This window comes from Peromyscus eremicus, chromosome 3 (genome assembly GCF_949786415.1).
Source record: "Peromyscus eremicus chromosome 3, PerEre_H2_v1, whole genome shotgun sequence".
In the NCBI taxonomy this organism is placed as follows: domain Eukaryota; kingdom Metazoa; phylum Chordata; class Mammalia; order Rodentia; family Cricetidae; genus Peromyscus; species Peromyscus eremicus.
Window position 1 is genome coordinate 81180646 of NC_081418.1, and position 24184 is coordinate 81204829.

Genomic DNA, 24184 nt, shown 5'->3' on the forward strand with positions numbered 1-24184 from the left:
TGGAATATCTTATTTTATTTTTTATGGTGACTGAAAGTTTTGCTGAGTGTGGCAATCTGTGCTGGCATCTGTGGTTTCTTCAAGTCTGCAGCACGTCTGTCTGGGCCCTTCTGGCTTTTAGAGTCTACACAGAGATGTCAGGTATAATTCTAATAGGTCACGCTTCATATGTTACTTGGTCTTTTTCCTTTGCAGCTTAAAATTCTTTGTTTTATCTGTTTAGTGATTTGATTATTATATGGTGGGGGACTTTCTTTTCTGTTACCATGGATTTGGTGTTCTTAATGTTTTTTGTACCTGTATAGGTATCTCCCTTTTTAGGCTAGGAAAATTTTCTTCTATGATTTTGTTCAAAATATTATCTGGAACTTTGAGTTGGGATTGTTTTCCTTCCGCTATCCCTATTATTCACATATTGGGTCTTTTAGTATTGTCCCAGATTCCCTAGATGTGTTATGTCAGGAATTTTTTAGATTTATAGTTTTCTTTTACCCATAATTCCATTTCTTCTATTGTATCTTCTATTCCTGAACTTCTCTCTTCCATCTCTTATTTTCTGATGGTGAAGCTTGCCTCTGTATTTCCTGATTTCATTCCTAAATATTTTATTTCCAGGATTTACTCACTTTGTGCTTTTTTTATTGCTTCTATTTCCATTTTCAGGTCTTGAACAGTTTTATTTGTTTCCTTCAATTGTTTATATTTTCTTGGCTTTTTAAAAGGGGATTTATTTATTTCCTTCAATTATTTATATTTTCCTTAAGGGATTAATTCATTTCCTCTTTATATACTTCCATCATCTTCATATAGTTGGTTTTAAGGTGTTTTTCTTGTGTGTCAGTTATGTTGGAATATTCGGAGCCTGTTGTGGTAGTATAGATGGTCCCTGGTGGTGACATAGTGCCTTGATTGTTATTGGTTGTATTCTATTGCTGGCATCTAGGCATCTGGGTTTGTTGTGATTCTAGGTGTAAGTGCTGATTTCTGGGTTTTTCCTGGTTGGGTGGGAGTTTTATTCCTTGGTTTCTAGTTTTCTTTCTGGATTATCAAAGTGTGTTGGCTGACTCTTGCCTGTTTTACTAGCCTGCTAGGCTTGTGTGTTCAAGGTGCTCAACAGAAGGAGTGGGCAGAAGGAAGGGGAAACTGCCATTAGTGTTCTTTTATAGAGCTAGGGGTGACCTTAAATTATTTGGCTTACCTTTTGCCTCTGGGCCTTTACCTTTCTCTACTCTATATTCCTTTCTTTCCTTCTTACTTTGTGGCTGGTTTTGTGGCTGGATGGCTGGCCCCTAGTATCCTCTCTTCTTCTTCTTCTTGCTCCTCTCTCTTCTTTCTTCTTCTCTTGGGTTTAGATTTCTCCTCATATTTATACTCTCTACCTGGCAGCCCTCTTATTTCTCTCTTCTGCCTAGCTATTGGTTGATTAGCTCTTTATTAGGCCAATTGAGTGTTTTAGACAGGCAAAGTAACACAGCTTTACAGAGTTAAACAAATAAAACATAAATGATGCAACACATCTTTGAATCATTAAACAAATATTCAAAGCATAAACAAATGTAACACATCTTAAATTAATATTCCATAAGACAAAACTAATACCTGACACAATTATTGGAGCCAAGAACCTGTAGCTAGAAATGTAGATGTAACCAACCTCTTATTAAATAAGAAACACAGAACCAATGCAAAGAAGAAAGCCAAGAGGTCAGAGCTAAGAGCTAAAACCTTACCCTTCCTCCTGTGGTGGTCCTACCTCTCCGAACCAGAGCTACCCCTGTGTTAAAGTCTTTATATAGAGTTCCTGTTCTGCCTTCTCATTGGTTGTAAACCCAACCACATGACTGCCTCATCGCAGCCTGTCTGTATAGGCCTCCAGGTTTTCTGTGATTGGTATTGAAATTAAAGGCATGTGTATCCAATACTGGCTATATCCCTGAACACACAGAGACTCACCTAGCTCTGCCTACCAAGTGCTGGGATTACAAGTGTATGCCACCACTGCCCTGCTTTCCTATGGCTTGATAATAGCTCTGACCCCCGGGCAACTTTATTTATTAACATACAAATAACATTTTAATACAAATAAAATATCACCATATAGAAAAATCATAGATCCTCTAATAGGGACTGCAAATGAAGCAACTTGGAAAAGGTAGTGAACAAAATAGTTAACAAGCACTGTAACAAAGAAACCTTGTGTCTTTAGTAAGAGTGCCTTCACAAGATAATATATAAAAGAGGGCAGGTTGAACTGAACTAGCTTGCCCCAGTGATCAGATTGGTGACTACCCTGTCATCACAGGCTTTTCTCCAGTGACTGATGGAGGCAGATGCAGAGATACACAGCCAAACACCAAGCAGAACTCTAGGAATCCAGTCGGAGAGAGAGCAGGGATTCTATGAGCAAGTGCATCAGGGTGATGATGGGGAAACCTGCAGGGACAGCCAAACCAAACTAGAGAGAACACATGAAATTTGGATCAACGGCTGTAGAGCCTGCATGGGACTGGCTAGGCCCTCTACATGGTGAGACAATTGTGTAGCCTGATTTGCTTGGGGACCCCCTGGCGGTAGAATCAGATTTTTGGAGCCCACTACTGAGGATGGGCCACCTTGTGCAGCCTTGAGGCAGGGGGAAGGGCTTGGACTTGCCTCTACTAGATGTGCCTCCCCCGGGAGGACTTGCCTTCTTGTGTGTGGGGGGATGGGGGATCAGTTGGAGGGAGCTGGGAGGTTGGAAGGAAGAAAGAGGGGGATCTCTGATTGGTGTGTAAATGAAAAAAATTCTTAACAACAAAAATGAAAATGATAAAAATTAAACATTTTGTAGCTTGGTCAAGAACTGAAAGAATAAATGTATGTCTTTTTTATATCTTAATTATTGGAAAATAATTTCTAAGAAAGAATGTCCTTTACAATCATGGCCACTCTCTTATGATTGATGTATGTTTAATACAAGGAGCAGGAAAACTCATTTATATTTCCCTACTCATATATTCATCACTATTTGATAGCCTACAGTATTATGAATATAGATCTCTGTCACAATCATGCCATTAGAAATGATGAATGTTACCATATTTTTACACAACATATTATGAAAATATAGTCATCCACAGAAGAATTCATGTCATATGACAGCCTAGAAATAAAGAAAATAAAATTCATAATGCAAATAAGTTATTCAGGATTTGTCTGAACAAAAGTTCATACAAATAACAAGTTTATCATAAGTACATTCATGAAAATTCACCTGAAATGACTTTTTGAAGTTGTAAGTATAGTTTAGATTTCATAAAGGCAGTAGGTACAACATGAATGCTTTCCATTCTAGTTTGAGAGATTTTTATTCATTTAACTTATGTTTGAGATTTCACTGTATATATTAATTATTTATACATAAGAGCCATACATTGTATCTTGAACATATATCACCATATTCACCTTCACATACTTTCTATGTATTAATTTATACAAGTACTTTGGATATTTAAATCAGTATGCTTCATTATATTAAAATTGCATTTAGTAAGTTGAGTAAGAGTGAAAAACAGTAAGTTCAAGAGTTAAGTAGTACTATTTCATATCATCTATTGTTGCAGTGCACTAGGAACTCTATGGGCAATGCTTCTGAGATCTTGCCTCACCCCTGAGGATTGAAAGCTGTGTGTCATTCAGCAGGTCCCTTAGGTTCTCTACACTTTAGTTTGGCATCTATAGAAAAATTAAGGGAAATCACAGACTAGATCAAATAAGTAATTTGTTAATCCACATTCAGAATCAATTTGAACTAAATATCCAAGGAAAAAGGGAGGTAATTTAAAAATTGGGAAAATATCCAACTGGGGAAATCATTCTTTAAATAAAAAACAGGGAATCACAAATTGTGGCAAATACCTGCATTGCTAGCTCTAGGAGGTAGAGGCAGGAAGATAATTAGCTTGACGATAGCCTATTTCTCATTGTCTCAAGAAAAAAATAAAACAAAACAAGCAAAACACTGGGGACAAGAACTGTCATATATTTGTTTTCTAACATTTTTCAATATTTTTAACCATTTTATCTGAGTTCTAAGCACAAAAACCATGATTTACACAATATATTCGAGTATATTTTATTATTATTTTATTTATTTACGTATTTATATTTTACACAATAAATTAAGCATATATGTGAATATATGACCATTTTATTTTTCACATTGAAAATTGTATATGCTAGCTCACTTTTGTTTCAGTTAATTTGTACTTTGCAATTAAATTATTCATTATTGACCACAGTTAGATACTATTATTTGTTTCATCTGTTATTATGGTTGCCATCCAGTAACTGTCCTTCCAAGCCATGTGAAGTTGACAAAATTGTCAAGTTCTATTCAGTTTGAAAATATCTGTATGGGCTTGGGTATCAAGGAATTAACATGTTTTCCCCATTTGATGAGGGTAAGGCTGTAGACTCACTCTACTGAGTAGCTCTGACTCACCATCAAAATCTCCAGTGACCTTTGCCAAATGAAGACCCAGGAGACAGGGACAGGACATTCACAGATAACCCAGAGACATTAAAAGAGTGATCTAGTTTTTGTTCACCTTGAAGGAATCAACTGTGAACTTGGATTTCTTTGCTGTGGCTACAGAACACAGATGCCTATGAGGGAAATATTTTCTTATACAAAGTTAACAAGAATCTAATAGAATTTCATTTTCCTTTCTGGATGAGAAGGGTTTTTCTAAGACTCAATAAGGAGAAAATATGAAAGTACTCCTGTTCATTTTTTCCTATGGTCTTAAGAGAGCCCTTCCTACTAATTGTATATAAGAGCTATGTGATAACTCATAAAGACTGTCGTTGGTGTTTTTTTTTTTTTTTTTTTTTGTGTGTGTGTGTGTGTGTGTGTGTGTGTGTGATTAAAAACCATGACCAAAAACAACTTATGGAGGAAAGAGATCAGTTTATAGTTAGTTACACATCATAGTCCATCATGAATGGAACTCAACAGAACAGAACTCATCAAACAGGTCGTGAAGCAGGAGGCAGGAACTGAAGCAGAGGATATGGATGAGTGCTGCTTACTGACTTACTCCACATGGTTTGCTCAGCCTAATGTCTTATATCACCTAGGATCCTCTGCCTAGGGTTGGCACTATTCACACTGGGCTGGGCCTTCTCAAATCCATTATTAATCAAGACAATAATTGTCTAGAGGTCAATCAGATCCCTCTTCCTAGATGCCCCACAGCTTGTATCAAGCTGACAAAAACAATCAGGACAAGGAATTTCATCAGACTGTAATAACAGGCTATCCTAAACTCCATATTCTATTTCGGAGGCATAAATCATTTCCTTTATTCTTGTGTTTGCATAGAACTATTAGCTTTCTATCTGTGAGAGTTTTCTTTTTAAAAAATTAAAAATGTGCATCTTTTGGTGTCTTTTTCTGTATGTAATCATACATGCATGTGGGTGCCTATATAGGAAGAGAAGTATGTGTAGGATCACTTGGATCTGGACTTATAGGCAATAGTAAGCCCCTCAGCACAGCTGCTATTTACTAAACTCAGTTCCTCTAGAAGAACAGCAAGTACTCTTAACTGCTGAGCAATCTATCAACCCCTGGAGAAATTTTTATACTCTCAAACTACGGTGCTAAAATCAGTTCACTGAGGGAGCTGGTGAGATGTCTCAACAAATAAAAGTTCCTGCCATCAAGGAAAACAACTTGATATTTTCCCTGAACCAACATGGTAGGAGAGGACTGACTCCTACTTGTTGTCCTCTACCCTCTACCTGTGTGCCATGGAATGAACACACACACACCCACACATACATACAAACACATAAATTAATAAATAAGTGTGTAAAGATATAATTTCACTAAGGTATAATTGGCGAATGAAAAGTTATACACATTTAATTCATATAACACAAATGAGTTGAAATTCGCCTGTGGAATATCATTAGCCAACAACACCTCTTCCCTCTATCTGTATTGCAGACCCTCCTCCATTCCTAAGTTTTCGTAGACCATATTTCATATGACAATTATTTTAATATCTGCCACTTTTAGATTTTTCATGGTAAATACACCATATGCCTTCCTAGTATGTTTATTTATTTCTGTGCCTCCATAGAGAAAATTCAATAAACCATTGAAAGACAGCTTCTAACTTCTACATTTAACATTCATAAAAAGACAAATATTTCTAGGAAAAATTGCAAAAGAGGAGCAAAAGCATAGTTTTTCTATTCCTAGAGAACAGTTGCATACATCTCTTCATCACTCCTTCCAGGGTTTCTGTAATAGAACACTTGTGTTTATTGTCTTCCAGATTGACAGTTTTGAGCATCTTCCCACCAAGCACCATATTTTGTTTTACTATTGTCACCCTTGACAGAGAAGATATTTTCTGTGGTTTTTGAAAGCATGAAAAATCTGCAGAGTCTTCCCTCTATATCACAGCACTGACCCATCCTTTGCATATCGCTTCCTAGGGAGGACACACCCTGGCTACTCTTGTATAAAAGCTCAGTCATCATCTTGCAGTGATTTACCAGTCTCCTCAGGCTTCCTCCTCAAAATGAAGTTGCCTGTTCTGCTGTTAGTGCTGCTGTTGCTCTGGATGCCTGGTGAGAACAGAGGAAAGTGAGAAAGAAGGATGGGTAGGGAGAATGAGCCCAGGGTTCTACTAATAATCACATGTGTTCTGTCCATGTATGAGAAGATGGGTCTTAACCTCCAGGATGGGACCTGTGGGGTTTACATCTGTGAGAGGAAGGTTTCAGATTAGAAAGAACCTGTTCTATAATGAAGAGTATGACACAGATTGAATGGGATGGTCTAAGTTATTCTTAGGATTTCAATTCACTTGTTTGTCAAAAAGAGAATTTTAGTGTATAAAGAATTATATGTAAAATAAATATCTCAGTTGAAATAAATATCAAAAAAGAATCCAAAAAATTGTTCATGAAGTATATCTTTAACTTTATACTTCTCTGTCTTTATTTCAGCTTCCAGAGGTGATGTTATGATGACCCAAACTCCAACCTCCCTGCCTGTTAGCCTTGGAGATCAAACTTCCATTTCTTGCAGGTCTAGTCAGAGCCTCCTACTAAGTAGTGGACACACATATTTGCATTGGTACCTGCAGAAGCCAGGCCAGTTTCCACAGATCCTGGTATATAAGGTTTCCAACAGATTTTCTGGGGTTTCAGACAGGTTCAGTGGCAGTGGGTCAGGCACAGATTTCACACTCAAGATCAGCAGAGTGGAGCCTGAGGATGTAGGAGTTTATTACTGCCTCCAAACTTCACATTATCCTCCCACAGTGATGCAGACTCTAACAAAAACATGCTTCCTTTGGGTGCCCCAGCTGCCACATATGTTACTTATCTGTGTTAGAGAGAAGCTCTGAAGATCTCTGGAGTATTAGTTGCAGCTGAGGGCCTTGGGGCATGGGCTCCTTGGTTATTAACACCTCACTGGTCATCCGTTTCTGCCCTTATCAGCTGCAACAACTATGACATTGTATCTGCCTCAGGAGAATGGTGAACAGGTACCCTCTCAGCAGGAGAAATGATGGGATAAAGAATGAGTGAAAACCCACTCTGATACAACAGGCCTTGTCTGCCTTCATCATTCACAATTATTCAGTAGACAGGAAACTGAGAAATATTCCTTAGTTAAACTGTTTCCTTTATTATATAATTACTTCATTTGCCACATTTTATGCTTTTGACTTAAATTCCATTCTATTAATATAAATATTGCCCATTCTACTCCAGTTTGCTTTATGTTTATATAAGTAGGTTCATTGGCTCCCTAATTTCAGACTATATTTTACTCATGAAGTGTTTCTTCTCTGAGGAAAAAAATAGTTCTTTTTATTTCCATCCTGTGTTGTTGATATTTTATTTTTATGTTAATAAATAAAGTTTGCCTGGAGATCAGAGGTAATAGCAAGCCATTAACGCAAGAGTCAGGCAGTGGTAGCACATGCCATTAATCTGATCACTTGGCAGGCAGGGTCTCTATGTGTTCAAGGACACACTAGGGAATAGCCAAGTGCGGTGACACACGCCTTTGATTCCAGTGCCAACCATAGAGACCTGGAGGTCTGTACAGACAAGCAGTAAAAAGGAAGTGAAGTAGCTGGGCTAAGAGCCAATGAGAGGGCAGAGCAGCAAGGCAATAAAGGCACAGGTTAAATAGGAAGGAGCCCCTTTTGGTAGCTTTAGTAACTCTAAATTATTTATTTATTTTCTCTCTGATTTTTTTTTCTAAAATTTTAAACATAATTCTTTATTGATTCTTTGGAAATTTCACACCATGCACCTCCCAGTCTCTCCATAACTGTCCTTTGCACCTGCACTATTCCCCCCACATTAATTAAAATCAAAACAAAACAAACAATCAAAAACCCACCGCGCTCCTACATCTTTTGAATACTTCTTCATTCATCATAGTGGCATCTTGAGCTGTGGTTTGTTACTCACTATACCCCTTTTTTTCAATCAGCCCCACCCACAAAATGTTCACAGCAATGATTCATTCATCTGGTTTAAGGCCTCTTCTTTCTAGCACACCATCATCACTGGGACCTCATCAAAACTTCTCTAGGATATCCTGTTGTTGCCTTAAGTCATGGAAATTGTATAGTTGCTGTTCTGCAGGACCAGCCCACTTGAATACTCCAGCATACTGTAGAAAGAGTTAGGAGGGTCAATCCAAGGCCCAGGATGTGGGGTCTGGGTGGTAGCTGAGGTGTTCAGTTCGGACCGTTGGGACCACCCTCTCATGTGAGGGGCAGAGCTAGCTCTCCTAAGCCCATGCCAGCTCTCCCACACCTGACTTTAAATTTTTTAAGTGCTAGTGAGAAAGGAATGACAGCTATGGTGAGACATTGGATAGTAGAAAAACACTGTTGAATTAAATTATCCTGTATACTTTAAAGATGAGTTGGCCTCAGAATAGAAAACAGGTTATGTGGTATGTTGGGGAAGAGGTTTTGCTTTTGTTTCTATGGAAGAAGAAAAGATATGGATACTATCAAGATTGATAAAGATTAGATTTGAACAGGAGAGACCTCTTCATTAGAAGGGGTACTAATTCATCAAACAGTTTGGCCACTCAATCTAAACTAACTTAAGAAACTAACAAATGCTTTTTATTTAATCAGATATAACCTGCCAAAAATGAATTCCCAAAAGTTAGGGTTGGGCAGGATTTTTTTGTGTGTGTTTCCAGGAAAATAAAAGGATTCATATAAGGAATTGGAAGACAACTGAGCAAATGAGACATTGGAAGAAGGACAAAACATCAAGGAAAATGTTCCATGAAAAAGAATAAATTGGCCTACTAGTATAGCACACTTCCAACAGGATAAATTTTCATACATCTTCCCAACTGTTTGCTTTTGCTGTTCTCTATAGACATATAAGGCAAATGGTCTTTTTGTAGTCTCAATTCAATTAAAAATTAAAGCTAGCTTTGGAATTGTAGTGTGACTCTCTTCTTTTCTAAACCCAAGCATGTTTATTAAATAAAAATCAAAGATCTCTGTCTCATGTCAGAAGAGCCATCTGGTATGGGACAGAAGAAAAACCAAAATTAAGGGACTATCCTATTGCCACTAATCTCATAATCTTTGGTTTTATTTTGATTCTTTAAAACTTTTTTAAGGTATAAGTATTATCTCAAAATTTATAAGACATATATATATATATACTTTCTGTTGTGATATTTATGGGCATATAGAGTACTAACTAATTCTAGAAATAGGCTTCATTTAGCTTCCTGTATGTGATTTTTGAGCTTGTGTCTGAAACAGGTAACTAGGAACTATGTTTTTGTATCCCAGATGCATTTAAAAAATTGTGATCCTTTAACCTCTCTAAGATCTGCTGCATATGGCAGTGAACAGGTTTAAATTTTCTATAGTGAACTGTGACCATTCCTGACATGTGCCATGGAGGTCCCCAAGAAGCAGATGGAACCCTGCAATGACAAATCTACCTGGACTACCATAACAACATTAAGCTGTCAAACACCACCCAAAGATGAATTTTGGACTACAAACTGCTCAGGACAACTTTAAAGCCATTAGCTAAATGGTTCAGCCTCATAATCTACTTCAGCCAGGAATTCAAATAAGCCCTACACTTTGCCATCACATCAAGACTGGACAACAGCTAGCTCTCCCAGAACTTGACCATGATCTCAGTTTTCTCAGGATCTCTTAAAGATACCATCACCCCCAGGCAAAAGGAAATAATTTTAGGAACATGATATCCATATTCCCAAGAAGTGGGGTGGGTGGTTTTTGGTCTGCTGGTGGTTTTTGGATGTTTATCATTATTTAGGGGGGTTGGTTGCAAGTTGTTATTCATCACGGTCAGGGAGGAAACTAAGCAAAAGGTATTATATTCAGGGATTTTGTTCTGAAAAGGAAAAGTGGGGATATAGGAATGATAGGACAAAGGGTAGATTATTGAATCTATTTTTAAACTAAAATCAACTATTAATCTTAAATATTTTATATTGGTAAGGATTTTTGTATATTGACACAAATTTAAAGTTATTTTTGTGAGAACATACTGTATATATGTTCCTACTCTTGTTTAAGGTATTGTGCCTATGCAGCTCATTTAAAAATGTAAAGTTCTGCTGGGCGGTGGTGGCGCACGCCTTTAATCCCAGCACTCGGGAGGCAGAGCCAGGCGGATCTCTGTGAGTTCGAGGCCAGACTGGGCTACCAAGTGAGTTCCAGGAAAGACGCAAAGCTACACAGAGAAACCCTGTCTCGAAAAACCAAAAAAAAAAAAAAAAAAAAAAAAAAGGAAAGTTCTAGTCCTTGAAAGCTATTTAGGAAAATAAAGAAATGCAGATTAGTACTCATCTATAACAACCAAACATATAGTCATATTAGGGATGTTTTCAAGGTCAAACAGTTATAATTTAGGTAGATAGATGGTCTTCAAACACTTCAGAGTTCTACAGAATATGGCATTTAAGATTTTTTAAAATAACATAAGGCCTTTCATGACACTGAGACATGTATGCTCCTGGCAGCATCAATTTACTTCACAAAAGGATGATAGACATTGAAGAACCTCCATATTAGGTTTGCTTTCATTGTGGCAAAGTTAGCCAATGGGCAAAAACTGCCCTTGCCTCGACTGCTAACAGAATGCTGTCCAAATTGAACAAGCAGGACAGAAAAGAAGGCAATTGCCAAACTGTGCCAAGACAAGGTAGGGCAGTCCTTCAAACACTACTGCTTCACAGATAAATCTGTCAGATATTCTAGGCATGTAGATCAAAGATGGATGCTTTAACCTTACACAGGAAACTTGGATGACTGTCCAGGCGGCCAGATATCTCTGCCATTTCTACGGTTTTGGAAGTTGTTTGCTCTGCACTTTCTGTTTACTCAGGTAATATTTTTTCCTTCCAAGCTCTCTTATGGGGTGGAAGTCTAGGTAGTTTTCCTAGTTACAGTTTTCCTTGTTAACACACTCAAAAAAGAAATTCAAAAAAGAGATGCAAAATGTATATGGTTGAGAGATATAAAAGCTTAAGTTATCTAAGAAAATGTTTTAAGGTCTAAAAAGATATTCCTAGGTATGATAGAAAGTGAATAGGCACAAAACTTTGAACTTACCAAGATAGGATAGATAGTAGAGTATTTTTCTCTGAATTTGCCAACTATAAATGGGCTGAAATTTGTGAATGTAATTCCTTCTTAATAATTGTTCTTACTGTATATAATTTTGTGTGTTAGAGTTAAAACCTTTCATTTTTATTTAGACGAAAGTGGGAAATATTGTGGGCTGTTTGTTTGCATTGGCACTCTAAGACTATCAATAAAGTTTACCTTAAATATGAGAGAAGACTCAGCATTTGGCTGACCAGAATTAGTCATAGATGTTTCCAAGGACCCAAGATAGATACAGGAAGTAGTCGGGAGTGGCTTGGAAAGATACACAGGCCCTTTTGGATCAGAGAAGGTGAGAGGGAGAAGGTCACTGGTCACTTCTCCACTGCTTCTGTGATTAACCAAGTTTTCAACCTGATATTTGACTATTGAGGTTTTATTAATAATAGAACACTCTTTTACTTTCTGGAATTGCCTTTATGAATGATGGGCAAATATGTAAGGCTAGCAAGAAATCCATGTTACAATCCGTATAGAAAATCATTCCATTCTCAGGACAGCAGAGCCAGTCTGTCCTCTGAGTCCTAGAAAGAAACAAATTTTCTTCAGAAAACCCCACAATACCCTGATATGGTGCAGACATGGGGTCCAGAGGCTCATACAGGGCCAGTTCCTGAGGTGAAGACTGCTGTGCAACTGCGCCCATATTATCTAGACCCTATTAATCTGCATGTAACCATAGAAGAGCCCCCTGTTTTGAGAACTTTTTAATAGGCTGGTCTCACCCTGTTAAGTCAGTTTCAATCAGGACACAGTACAGACATTAGGGTTCCTGCTTATCTCCTGGTGCTGCTCCTGCTCTGGATCCCGGGTATGGAGACCACCAGTGCTTATATCAGTGTGGTCATTGTTGACTGGCTTGTAGGGAAATTCCTATAAATTGACTTTTGAAGGCAGCTTTATATAGTTTTTGTTGTGTGCCTGCCACCCTGTCACAGGTTCCAGGTGACCCAGTCAGTGTTCACATCAGGCTCCATCACCAAGAGACACAGTCACTATAAAGTGTCAAGCCAGTCAGAACATTGGCAGGGCATTAGCCTGGTATCAGCAAAAACCACAGTCCTCCAGTCTTCGCTGGAAACTGGTTGCTTCTGACGAACGGAGATGGAAAGCTACCTGACCCGTACAGATATCCCGCCATGGGTGAAAATTCCCGAAGATCTGCAAGATCCAGAAGTATTCCAAGTACTGACTCCGCTGCTAAATTCTCTGTTTGGCCCACAAGGATCTCGAATCCCTTACATAGAGCAGGTGAGCCAGGTCATGTTTGTGCTGAAGACTCTGGAATCTTCCGAACTCACCGAGGTCTTAGTTTATGGCTCTCACAACAACAAGCTTCGGGCCAAATGGATGCTTCAATCCATGGCTGAGAGGTACCGCCTTCGCCAGGAGAGAGGAATGCTCAAGCTGGAGGAAGCCATGAAGACCCTGGAACTAGGCCGGTGTTGAGAGTGAAGCCAGTTTCCAGCATATTGGAGTGGTTCTGGCGTGGTTTCTAACTTTGTTATAGCCTTTATCATCTAACGAGATATTTCTGGATCCCAGCTTTGCAGTAAGTTCTGATGAGAATATCTCTTTCCAAGGTTGCCAATACATAGTGAAATTAAACAAACAAACAAACAAACAAACAAAAAACAGTCCTCTCCCAGCTCCTGATTCATGTTACAACCTCCTTGAATTCCAGGGTAGGTTCAGTGGCAATGGGTCTAGTCAAGATATTACCCTCACCATCAGCACTGTGGATCCAGAAAACATTGTAACATATTACTGTGAAAAGTACAACAGTTTCCCACCCACAGTGGATTAAGTCATAACATTCAGCAAACCAGAAGTGTGAGCCTGGGTTGCCTCAGCAGCTCCTCCTGGTACCTCTATCTGCTGAGATCATTATTCAGATGAAGTTGAACTTTGAATTGCATTGAGTGACTTTGGAATAAGTGGCTAGGAATGTTCCTCCTCTTCCTCTGCTCTAGAAGCAAAGGTATAACAACTAAATCCTGATTTAGTAAAGATACATTTCAGTACTTGAGATTTATATGGATCATGACATCTATTTGGATATAGACAGCAAAGAAAAAAATCAAATGAGACTTAAAAAGGAAAGAAAGAAAGAAAGAAAGAAAGAAAGAAAGAAAGAAAGAAGAGGAGGAGGAGGAGAAAAAGGAATGAGAGTCTATAGCAAAGCATCCTGAAAGGATTTTTATTGGCACATACAGATTACCTATGTATGCATGTGAGGGGTTAGGATTTAGACAGATCCCTGATAGACAGAAAGATAGGAAGAGTGTTGACAAATAGACAATAAAGATGACAAACTTAATCATGATAAAGATAGCACACTTCCAGTCCCCTTCATATGTGCCTGATGTGACTTTAGGCAAAGGCCTAAAGACGTGGGAAGCTTTTTCTTTTGTCATCAGACCTCCTGATTGTCCTTCAAGTTAAAGGCTGGATCATAATACATTGGCTCTGAAGTTCTGGGCCTATCGGCCTCCCTGTCTTTGAACAAGCTAACTAATCCTAAGTTAGGGGATGAAAATTCCTCAAAGTATGTTAAAACTTCTGGCCCTCAAGAAAATACCAGGATTCAAATTCAGGTTATCTGACTTGGAAATGGATGACTTTAATCACTAAGTTTTCTTGTCAGCTGTCAAATTCATATATCAACTTTCGTAACTTATTTTTTTTATTATTATTAGTGTATTTTTTTTAAGTGGTTGAGTAATCTGAACAGTATTTTGTGTACATGTAGCAGGGAACCTTTGTTAAATGTTGTTTTCATCAAAATCTCACTTGTAGCATTAAACCAACAGCCAGATGCTGGAGTGGAAGTCTGCTAGTTTAGAGAGACAGAGAAAGCGTCAAACTGTCCTTCCTCCTCCATCATCATCTCAAAAAAAAGAGTTTTCTCCCATCCATCTCAAGCAAAATTCCTTGAATTGAATGTCCCTCCCTTCTACTTCCTGTGTATCTCTCTCTCTCAGTCTTCCTGATTCCCTCTTAATCTCTATGGTTATTTCTTATAAACAGGTTGCTTGCTCTGCCTCTTGACTTATAGTTGATTTTATTTAATCCCATTTATAATATTCAAGCAGAAAGCTCTTGGATTAAGGGTGTGTGACAGGGTTGAGCCACACTGCAACTAGAAGCATGTTTTTCCAGGAAATAACACAATCTTGGTGTTCATAGTGTGATCAAATACCCTGAAGCAGTTAAAATTCCCTATTGAGGCAGAAAGATTGTAAGGGCCAGAGGTGGTGGGTGACTCCAAAGAAACAGCGTCATCCAATCACAATACGGCTGATACAAATATGAATTCACAGCCAGGCAGTAGTGGCACATGCCTTTAATCCCAGCACTTGGGAGGCAGAGCCAGGTGTGTCTTTGTGATTTCAAGGCCAGCGTGTTCTACAAACCGAGATCCAGGAAAGGTGCAAAGCTACACAGAGAAACCCTGTCTTAAAAAACAACAACAACAACAACAAAAAAGCCAGCCTGGGCTACCAAGTGAGTTCCAGGAAAGGCGCAAAGCTACACAGAGAAACCCTGTCTCGAAAAACCAAAAAAAAAAAAAAAAAAAACCAAAAAAAAAACACCCCCCCCCAAAAAAAAACCCAAATATGAATTCACAAAGATTGTGATAGAACACATAAACCTTCACAACTTCAAACCAGACAAAATCCTACCAGAGTTATAAGTGGATACTAAGACCTGTCCCTAACTGAGAAGCTAGTAGCAATTTATACCTGCTGGCAAAGGAAAAAAATTTTCTCCATTGTAGTGTCATAGTCTCCTCTGTACTGTCACAATAGTATATTGCAAAAAAAAAATTGCATTTCATCAACAGTTACTAATTACTTTTAAGACTTTCTTATGTTTCCTTTACAAAGTTGTCTATAAAAAGCAAACCAAAACAAAACAAAAATATAAATAAGCAAAAAAAAAAAAAAAGAAAAAAATCTTCCTCTCCACTCCATCCCTCTTTCTTCCATATTCTCTTACTTTCTTCCTTCTCTAGTATGGAGGAGGTACAATACTGGATTCTGCTGTCCTCAGGCAAAGGGGGAGAATTCTGTCCATCTTGGTTTTAACATTTCAGGATAAGTCATTAAACTTTCTCAAAAGCAAAAGCCTAGTGTCTAAATGTTTAGGGCAGTATCAGTCACAGCATGCTGAAATAAATGGCTATTATATGAATTTCAATGTTGGAGCTGAAAAAAGACAAGATAAGGAAGTAAACTGGAGACAGAACAGAAACAAGTGACCTATTCAGTAGAACTGGAATGAATAAAAGGTAACACAAAACTGGATAGATCTCAAGGAAAACAAAGAGTTTGAAGACTTTGGTTGAAGGTAGTAAAGAGAACATGGAATGTACATGTGGGAGTCAGTTGTCCACACACTGAGTCTAAGACACACATTGGATTGCTGAAGCAGGTGAGTCAGTGATGAGTGATGAATCAGGAAAAAGCTGAGGTGTATTTCCAGTGGAGAATCCCAGAATTGCAAGTTATTTACTCCTACAACTATTAGTTCAGGGACAGGTGACACATCACACATGAATTTTCCTCTGAAGTGACTTGGGTGGCAAAAACCTTCACCTTCAGCCTCTAGCCACTCACTGATTTTCTCAGAAGAACTTTTATAACGTCCATGTGCAAAATGTACATTCTACAGGTGTGCTATATTTTACCTTTAATATTGAAATACCACTGTATCAAGTAACTGTTTAGACATGCTTAAACCTATAGTTATCAACATTATGTTATTACCAAGTCCCAATAGCCTGTATTTTGACCATATGACCAAAACCTGTGTGGTTAGTGGGCTTCATATTCTAGGCTTATAGAAGTTTCCTCTGTGATTTACACAATTACAAAATTATCTCATGACTCATTAGACACAATTCATGGTTATTATTAAGCAATGTACAAATATATACTGATATTTCTATGACTCATTATATAATCTATTACATATTTTTTACCACTTCTTTGTCTATATTGAAAAATATTGATGTAAACATTAGTGTGAAAACTTTCACACTACTTTCAAACTTCACTTCTCCTGAATATGTACCTTGGAGTGGATCTGGTCATACAGGTGTTAGGCATATCCTGGGATTCTATGGGCCCTACATCATATCCATGCCCACTAACAACTCAATGATTTATGATTTCTCCACAACTGCAATGTTTGTTATTTTTCCATTATTTTCTTATTAATTACTGTGAAGTAATATTTCATTATGATACTGATTTTGAATATCTTATATATTGAATACCAATCTGTCAAGGAATTAGAATGAAAATGAACCTTTTTTTTTCTTTTGTATGTTGGCAGAAGCAACCTCCAGCACAGTTACATCTGCTTGTGTTTCATATTTTACTTCAGCTGTAGTTGTGCAGTTGTGAATACCCAGTCTCTAATCTCCATCTATTGCTCCAGAGGATAGGGCTGCCATCCTCTTCAGACAAGTCAAGGCATAAGCTGTCACTGGTGCCAGCAGGATTTCTCTGAAATCCTCTCATGGTCAGTGGAAGAGAAATAATTGAAGATTTCATGTTTAGTTTAAGCATCCTGGATCCTAAATATGCTACAATTCATTACTGTCATGAAATCTCCAGTATTTCTCACAACATCTATAGCCCTACACAAAATATAACTCAACTTGCTAGAATGATAAACCAGAAAATGTAGCTGGAAGTTTTCCCATGTCCTACCTGGCCCTAAAGTCCCACAGCCACTTATAACATAATTACTCATAGGCTTATATTAATTACCAACTGTATGGCCTATGCAGGCTTGCTATCTAGCTCTTTCATCTTAAATTAACCCATTTCTATTAATCTATGTTTTGCCACATGGCCATTAACAGTCTGCTGGCATTTTACTGTTACTTGGGTGACTTGCTCACATCTCCTGGACTCTCCTTTCTTCTCCTCTCTCCCCAGTTAAAATGTACTGCCTAACCTTATTCTGTCTTACCATTGGCCAAACAGCTTTATTAACCAGTCAGAGCAACACACATTCACAGCATACAGAAAGACATCCTACAGAACTTCCCCTTTTCTACTTAATCAAGAAGGAAGGTTTTAACTTTAACATAGTAAAATTACATATAACAAACAGTTATCAAGCAAAAATTACAGTTACACTATCTAGTCCATTAATATTTGGCAAAATTAAAAAAAATATTCTATCATCTATCCTGTTTTTGTGAGTCTAAAGTTTCATAACTAATTTATCTTTTATCATAACTAAGTAAAATTATAATTATAACTATCTAGTCTTCAAGTCCATCAAAGACCCAACAAGGATATAATATTACCTAAGTAAAGAGGATGTGCATTGCAAACAACTTCCACAATTCTAGAAATGACAGAGACATTTGGCTGCCTGGATAGTCACCCAAAGTTCCTCTACAACATTGGGACATCCATCTTAAGCCTATAGGCCTAGAGTTTCTCAGTTGCTTCTCCCTGTGTCCTGTAAAATATCTGGCAGTCTCCTCTGTGAAGCAGCAAACTGAAGGACGATCTAGCCTTGTTTTGGCAAAATTCAGTGGTCATTTTCCTATGAGTCCTGTATGTCCAGTTTATACAACATCCTGTCAAGCAGTCCAGACAAGAGCAGTTTCTTGCCCAAATGGCTAACTTTTGCCATAAAGAAACCAAACTCCATATGGAATTTCTTCAATGTCCATCATCTTCTCTGAAGTAGATTGGTGCAGCCAGGAGCAGACTTGTCTCAATGTACAGAAAAGTCAAAGTTCTTAAAACATTTTAAATGCCATATTCTGTAGGTCTTTGAAGTGTTTGAAAATTACCTACCTAATTAAAATATATCTATGTATACCTAGAAAACTTAAATAACATGACTATAAGTTTGATTATCATAGATAACTAATTATTGATTTGTATTTCTTAACTATACATTACAATTTTAAATGAGTTTCATAAACAGAATATATATATATATATATATATATATATATATATATATATACAGTGCAACAAAATTAACTTTAAATTTGTATCAATAAACCAAAATCCATACTAATATAAAATATGTAAGATTAATAGTTGTTTTTTAGATTAAAGTAGATTCAATAATCTACCCTTTTATCCTATCATTTCTATATCATACCCTCCTTTCTTCTTTTAGAAGGAGATTGACTATGAGCAACAAAAATTTGTAACCAACCTCTAAATAAAGACAAGCACACATAATCCACTTTTTTGGGGGGCAATGTGGGTGTAGTTCTTTAGGCTACTTCCTGCTGACTGGGTACACTGTAAATCTAATGGGGATCCTGAGAAAATTCAAAATAATGGTCAAGTCCTAGGAAGACCATCTATAACTTTTGCTGATAGATACCATCTGTCAAGGTTTGGAGGTCTCACCTGATCAAATCTGATCCATCTTAACCTGGAACAAATCCACAGCCTCTTGCTTCCCATGGAAACAAAATCAGAGCCCCCTTTCCAAAGCAACATATTCTTAGACCCAAATTTTGAAGTCAAGATACTATATATATATATATATATATATATATATATATATATATATATATGTTTAACTCAGCAGCCTTTACATGCAAATGTCTCACTCCAGTTAAAAATCCCAAAGACAACATAATCCAGACTCTCTGTGTAATTTTCATCTTTACATGGCTTATTATATTTTATATATTATTTTATTTTTTAAGACTTTATTTTATTTTTATGACTATATCCTTTCTCTCTTCTCACTCAAGCCTATGTGTCTTTTTACACACAATGTAAGCCATTTAGAGTTTTGTTCCATCTGAATTTGTCTTATGTGAATATAATCCTTCTCTGACAAGGAGAAATTTTAAATTGTTAAGCTGCATGGTGACTTTGGCTGTTGACTCCACCCCCCTCAGCTTCCCAACATGGTGGAAGTACTTTTTTTTTTTTGATTCAAAGTTGCTTTAATGGCACAGTGGATTCACTGTACAGACAATTTCCCTGAAACAAATCCCATCATACAGAAAGCAGTAATAAGCATAGGAATTGCATTTCTTTAAGGAGAATTTCATAAGAATCTAGTCTCTTCCTTCTTTCTATGTATATGTATCTAGATAAATAGCTAGATAGATGGAAAGAAAAAAAGAAAGAAAGAAAGAAAGAAAGAAAGAGAGAGAGAAAGAAAGAAAGAAATTATATTAGTATTTCCTTTATTTCTTAATGGCTTTTGATATTAGTACCTCTCTTTATGAGGCACAATATTCCAAAACCAGGACTGTCACCTATAGCTCTTTTCTTTCTCCTGCTCTGGAACCCATGTCTAATTAAGACAGACAGAATAGCTGAATTAAACTCCCGTTCACTTTGATTTCTTCAGAATCTTCAGAAACTGAAGACATTAGAAAAGGTTTATATTTTTACTCTACATTTTGAAATTCTTCCCATGGTTATTTAATGAAACATAAGTTATATATTTTTTAATTTTTAACTAAAAACAATTACCTCAAAACTAGATAAATGATGTCCCGTACTGTTATAGGAAGCCCACCAGAGCTGATCATTCAGACACAGTTTGCAGCCAATTGAAAGTCTTTGTTCCGGTTGGCTGGGACTACACTCAGGTATGCAGGACCTAAGTATGACCACAAGCATTTAGAAGGAGGGATTTTTAAAGACAAAAAACACAACCTGATAACAAACTCTGCAGCTTCAGGGGAGGTTTAGCACAAACAGGCAGTTTAACAGAAGATAAGTTGGCTGGGGCATCATGACCTCAGTCAGGTTCCTAGCATAAAGGTGTGTAATTTTCCGTGGGATTTTCCATCAAGGAGATCAAATTCTAGTTAAACCAGAAATGGCCTCAGCAAGAATACAAGATGGAGGAACCTCTGCAGTGTCTCCCCCTGTCACATTCCCCACTGGTTCTATGGGCATAAGTCAAATCATTGACTTGTCCTGTCCTAGGGGAGCATAGTAGTTGCTAAGAAACAGTAGCTTGACTGAGTTTATTCTCTGTTTGATATAGGTGGCCATGCAGTTGAGGATACAAGTTCCCACTGTTAGCCATATCAGAAAAAGAACCAACAGTCCAGCTAATGTTGACAATAAGGTGTTCAGCCATGGGGATGAGGTTAACAGAGACTAATACCAATCATCCAGTGGTTCTCATTATGTGGGTCATGACCCTTTTGGGGGTCAAATGATCGGAAAAGTATCAGATATTTACATTATGATTCATAACAGTAATTTTAAAACAAAAAATGTTTTATTGGGGTCACCACAATATGAAGAACCACTGTGAACTATCTGATTTAGGTCTCCTTTCTTTCTTCTTGTAGTTTTTAACTGACCATGCAAGGTTTTCACTAATTACTACTAACTGGTTGGCATAGAAACAGTAAATTTCTTCTAGGGAAAATTTCTCTTCCCTGTTTCATAAAAAGGAGGTCCATCTCCTCCAGTTCTATGACTACTTTTGCAAGGGAGTAAACTTGGCTCTCCAACCTGGAAATAGATTTGTTCAAATGACCTAACCTAAGTCCATCTGAGAACCGAGTTTCCTAAAGTACTGGTTCCCAACAATCAAGGCTGAGGTGCCTATGGTGTTTGCACTGACTATTCTTGCTCCTACTAGGATTGGAACCAGAATTGAGGCCCATTTGACCTTCATTAACTTTGAGTCAAGGCCAATATGAGTTCTCTCCTCTTTTCCATTATGTTCATGTACCTGGGGCATAACATAGAGCAGCATACTTAGAGTGGGGGTGTGACTTCCCAGTGAGTTGGAGGAGGCACATCTAGTCAAGCCATTAGTATAAACAAGCCAGGCAATTTGAGGACATGATACAGATACCTTTCCTTGGCAGGGAAACTCACCATTGGCAAGGCATGCATACATTTGTAATCCTTAGAGGCCTTTTTCTCTTCAGTCTTCTCCATAAACTGATTTGCTGACCTTCATCTCTCCCCTAGACCATATAGTGGTGGAAGTACTTTTACCATTTACTGCCAGAAACCTTTTTGTGTGTGTGATTTGTGTATTGTGGCAAGAATCCACCCTGCTTTAGGTCAAGGCTACACATCTCGAATCCATCAAACGGTAGCTCAAGCCCCAATGACGAGTCATCTCTGTATCATGGCTTGCCTGAGAGACACAACTAGGAAGCTGATCCATTTTAGAACCCTTTATCAAACCTTTCTCAGGTTTTGGAGGAAATTCTTGCTACCATGTTGAACACCAAAATGTAAATAGAAGTTTTCCTATTCCTGTTTCCTGTCTAGCCCTGAGGTTCCACAGTCACTTATAAAATAATCATTCAGAGGCTTATATTAATTACCAACTATATCACCTGTGGCAGGTTTCTTGCTAGCTAGCTGTTTTATCTTAAATTAACCCATTTCTATTAATCTATGTTTTTGCCATGTAGCCATGGCATTACTGGTGTGGTGGCATCTTGTTGCTCCTTGGGTGGCTTGCTTGCATCTCCTCTACTCTCCTTTCTTCTCCTCTCTCCCTAATTCAATTGTACTGCCTAACCTCATTCTGCCTCACTATTGACCAAACAGTTTTATCAACCAGTCAGAGCAACACATATTCACAGCATACAGAAAGATATCACACAACATGAAAATTCCATGTTCTTTTAATTTTTGAATGTGCACACAGGGCCATGAGCTAAGCAATATGGGATAGTCTGGATGACTCCTGACAGGTTACCTGGAACTGAAAACCAAGTCATTGTTTCATACCTTAGTTTCAACTTTAACCAATTCGATTTTTCAAAGTAAGTGGATATATTTTGAAAATAAATATATTTCTTCCTTCTACAGTTTTATACATTGTGTCTTTTCCGAAGCCATCATTTAGAAGTTTTCAAAAAGACCTTTGTGGTAGTGTATTTTATATGGAAATGATACAGTTGCAATAGACACATACAACATTATTTTGTGGTCAACAGTGTTGTTCTTACCTGAGCAAGTTCAATGAATGCAGAGTCCTCTGTTGAAAGTCTAGGGAGCAGTATAGGACTTTAGGACTAAGGATACTTAAATCAAGAAACTTCTATTGGCAAATGAAAGACTCTTGCCCAAAAATTGAGAAAGAAGATCACTAATCAGTGACTATGGATTTGAGAGAGGAAAGAACCTCTCATTTTATGTGATGATTTACAAATGAAGTGTGGTAGAACAACCTGCCCCTAAAACTGAGCATCTTCCATTGATCAACTATCAGGGCCCAGTTTTGAGATCCAGCCCCAACCTATCAAAGGATCCCTAAAGTGGGGAATGAGTAATTGAGAAATAATAGGAAGAAATACAGACATAGACAGAGAGAAAGAGATATGGAATAGCTCCAGGAGGGTCCTGGTTCAATATTCATCAGTCTCAAGTTTATTTCTAATTGGCTTTTTATGCACTAGCAAGGAGAGAGGCAAAAGACACCCATATTTCAAGATCAAAGCACAAGGTACAACGAAGTGTAGACCTGATTCAAAACAACAGGTATCCATGATCCGTGGCAAAGCAGCTTGTTATTAGGTCTTGAAATATAAGACACCTGCTAACCATGCCTTTGCACCCTATTATGCAACTTTGAGGAATAACATAAACTCTGATTCTCAAACCTGGAAACAAACCACAAGCTGGAATCTTTGTGGGCTCCCACAATCATCAAGTCATTAGAATGTGTTCTTCTTCATTTCGCTGAGATGTAAAACTGCATTTTGTGATCTTCCCTTTTAACTCAATTCCAATATGTCAGGATCATTATACTTTTAATGATTTTAAGAGAACAAAAAAGGGTTCTCCTTCATGTTCTTGAGTACTTATTTATTGCAATGATAATTCCTAAGCTTCAACTGAGCATTGGGTTTGGATATTTATATTAGAGTTGATGCCATCTACTTACAGATGTTACCATATTTGTACATGAAAAGTTACAAACAGTTCTCAACCGCATTTGTTCTTTTGTTTTATTTCAATACATTTTTGTACCAAGGTGAATAAACATGTTTATGAAATGACACTGTCTTAATTGCCACAGGAAAAACTCCCAGTGAATTTTTTTCATAGAATAGTTTTAAGTGTGAGAAAATCACTTAGAAAAAATTCCAGTTCATTGTCTTGTTTGTTCATTCATGTTGAAAAAGGATGGAGTAAAATGACAGTTGTATCCTCTTCAGTATATTCATATCTATCTTCAAGTGCTTTGAAATACATTTTTACTTTTCTCCAATGCCCCCATGCCCGGTTCAAAGACTAAGTAAAAATTAATTGTAATTAGTGGTCCTGATATCTGATGGCAGCTCAAATTTAATCTGCTCATTGCCTCCTAAGGACTAACTCCCCCATTGCCTCCATGAATCTCCACCACTTTGGAGATTTTCCTTCCTCCTTTGTTATGTGAAAAACCTTCACTATTGAACATTCTACACAGGAAAATCTTTATCTTATTCAAAGCTTCTTTTACATTTTCCA

General features: G+C 37.5%; 1 protein-coding gene and 1 gene segment (V, D, J or C); both read left to right on the forward strand.

Moving 5' to 3' along the window:
- Positions 1-6578: 6578 nt before the first annotated feature.
- On the forward strand, positions 6579-15978 carry LOC131906332 (Ig kappa chain V-II region 26-10-like). The segment is given in 3 exon segments: positions 6579-6627; positions 7009-7325; positions 15733-15978. Coding segments are annotated over 3 exon segments (612 nt in total).
- LOC131905563 (developmental pluripotency-associated protein 5A-like) lies at positions 12819-13163 on the forward strand. Its single transcript, XM_059256438.1, has one exon. The coding sequence runs from the start codon at positions 12819-12821 to the stop codon at positions 13161-13163; it is 345 nt and encodes a 114-aa protein (XP_059112421.1).
- Positions 15979-24184: the final 8206 nt, after the last annotated feature.

Coding starts and splice junctions, on each gene's coding strand:
- LOC131905563 (XM_059256438.1), top strand. CDS start 12,819: ATGGAAAGCTACCTGACCCGTACAGATATCCCGCCATGGGTGAAAATT.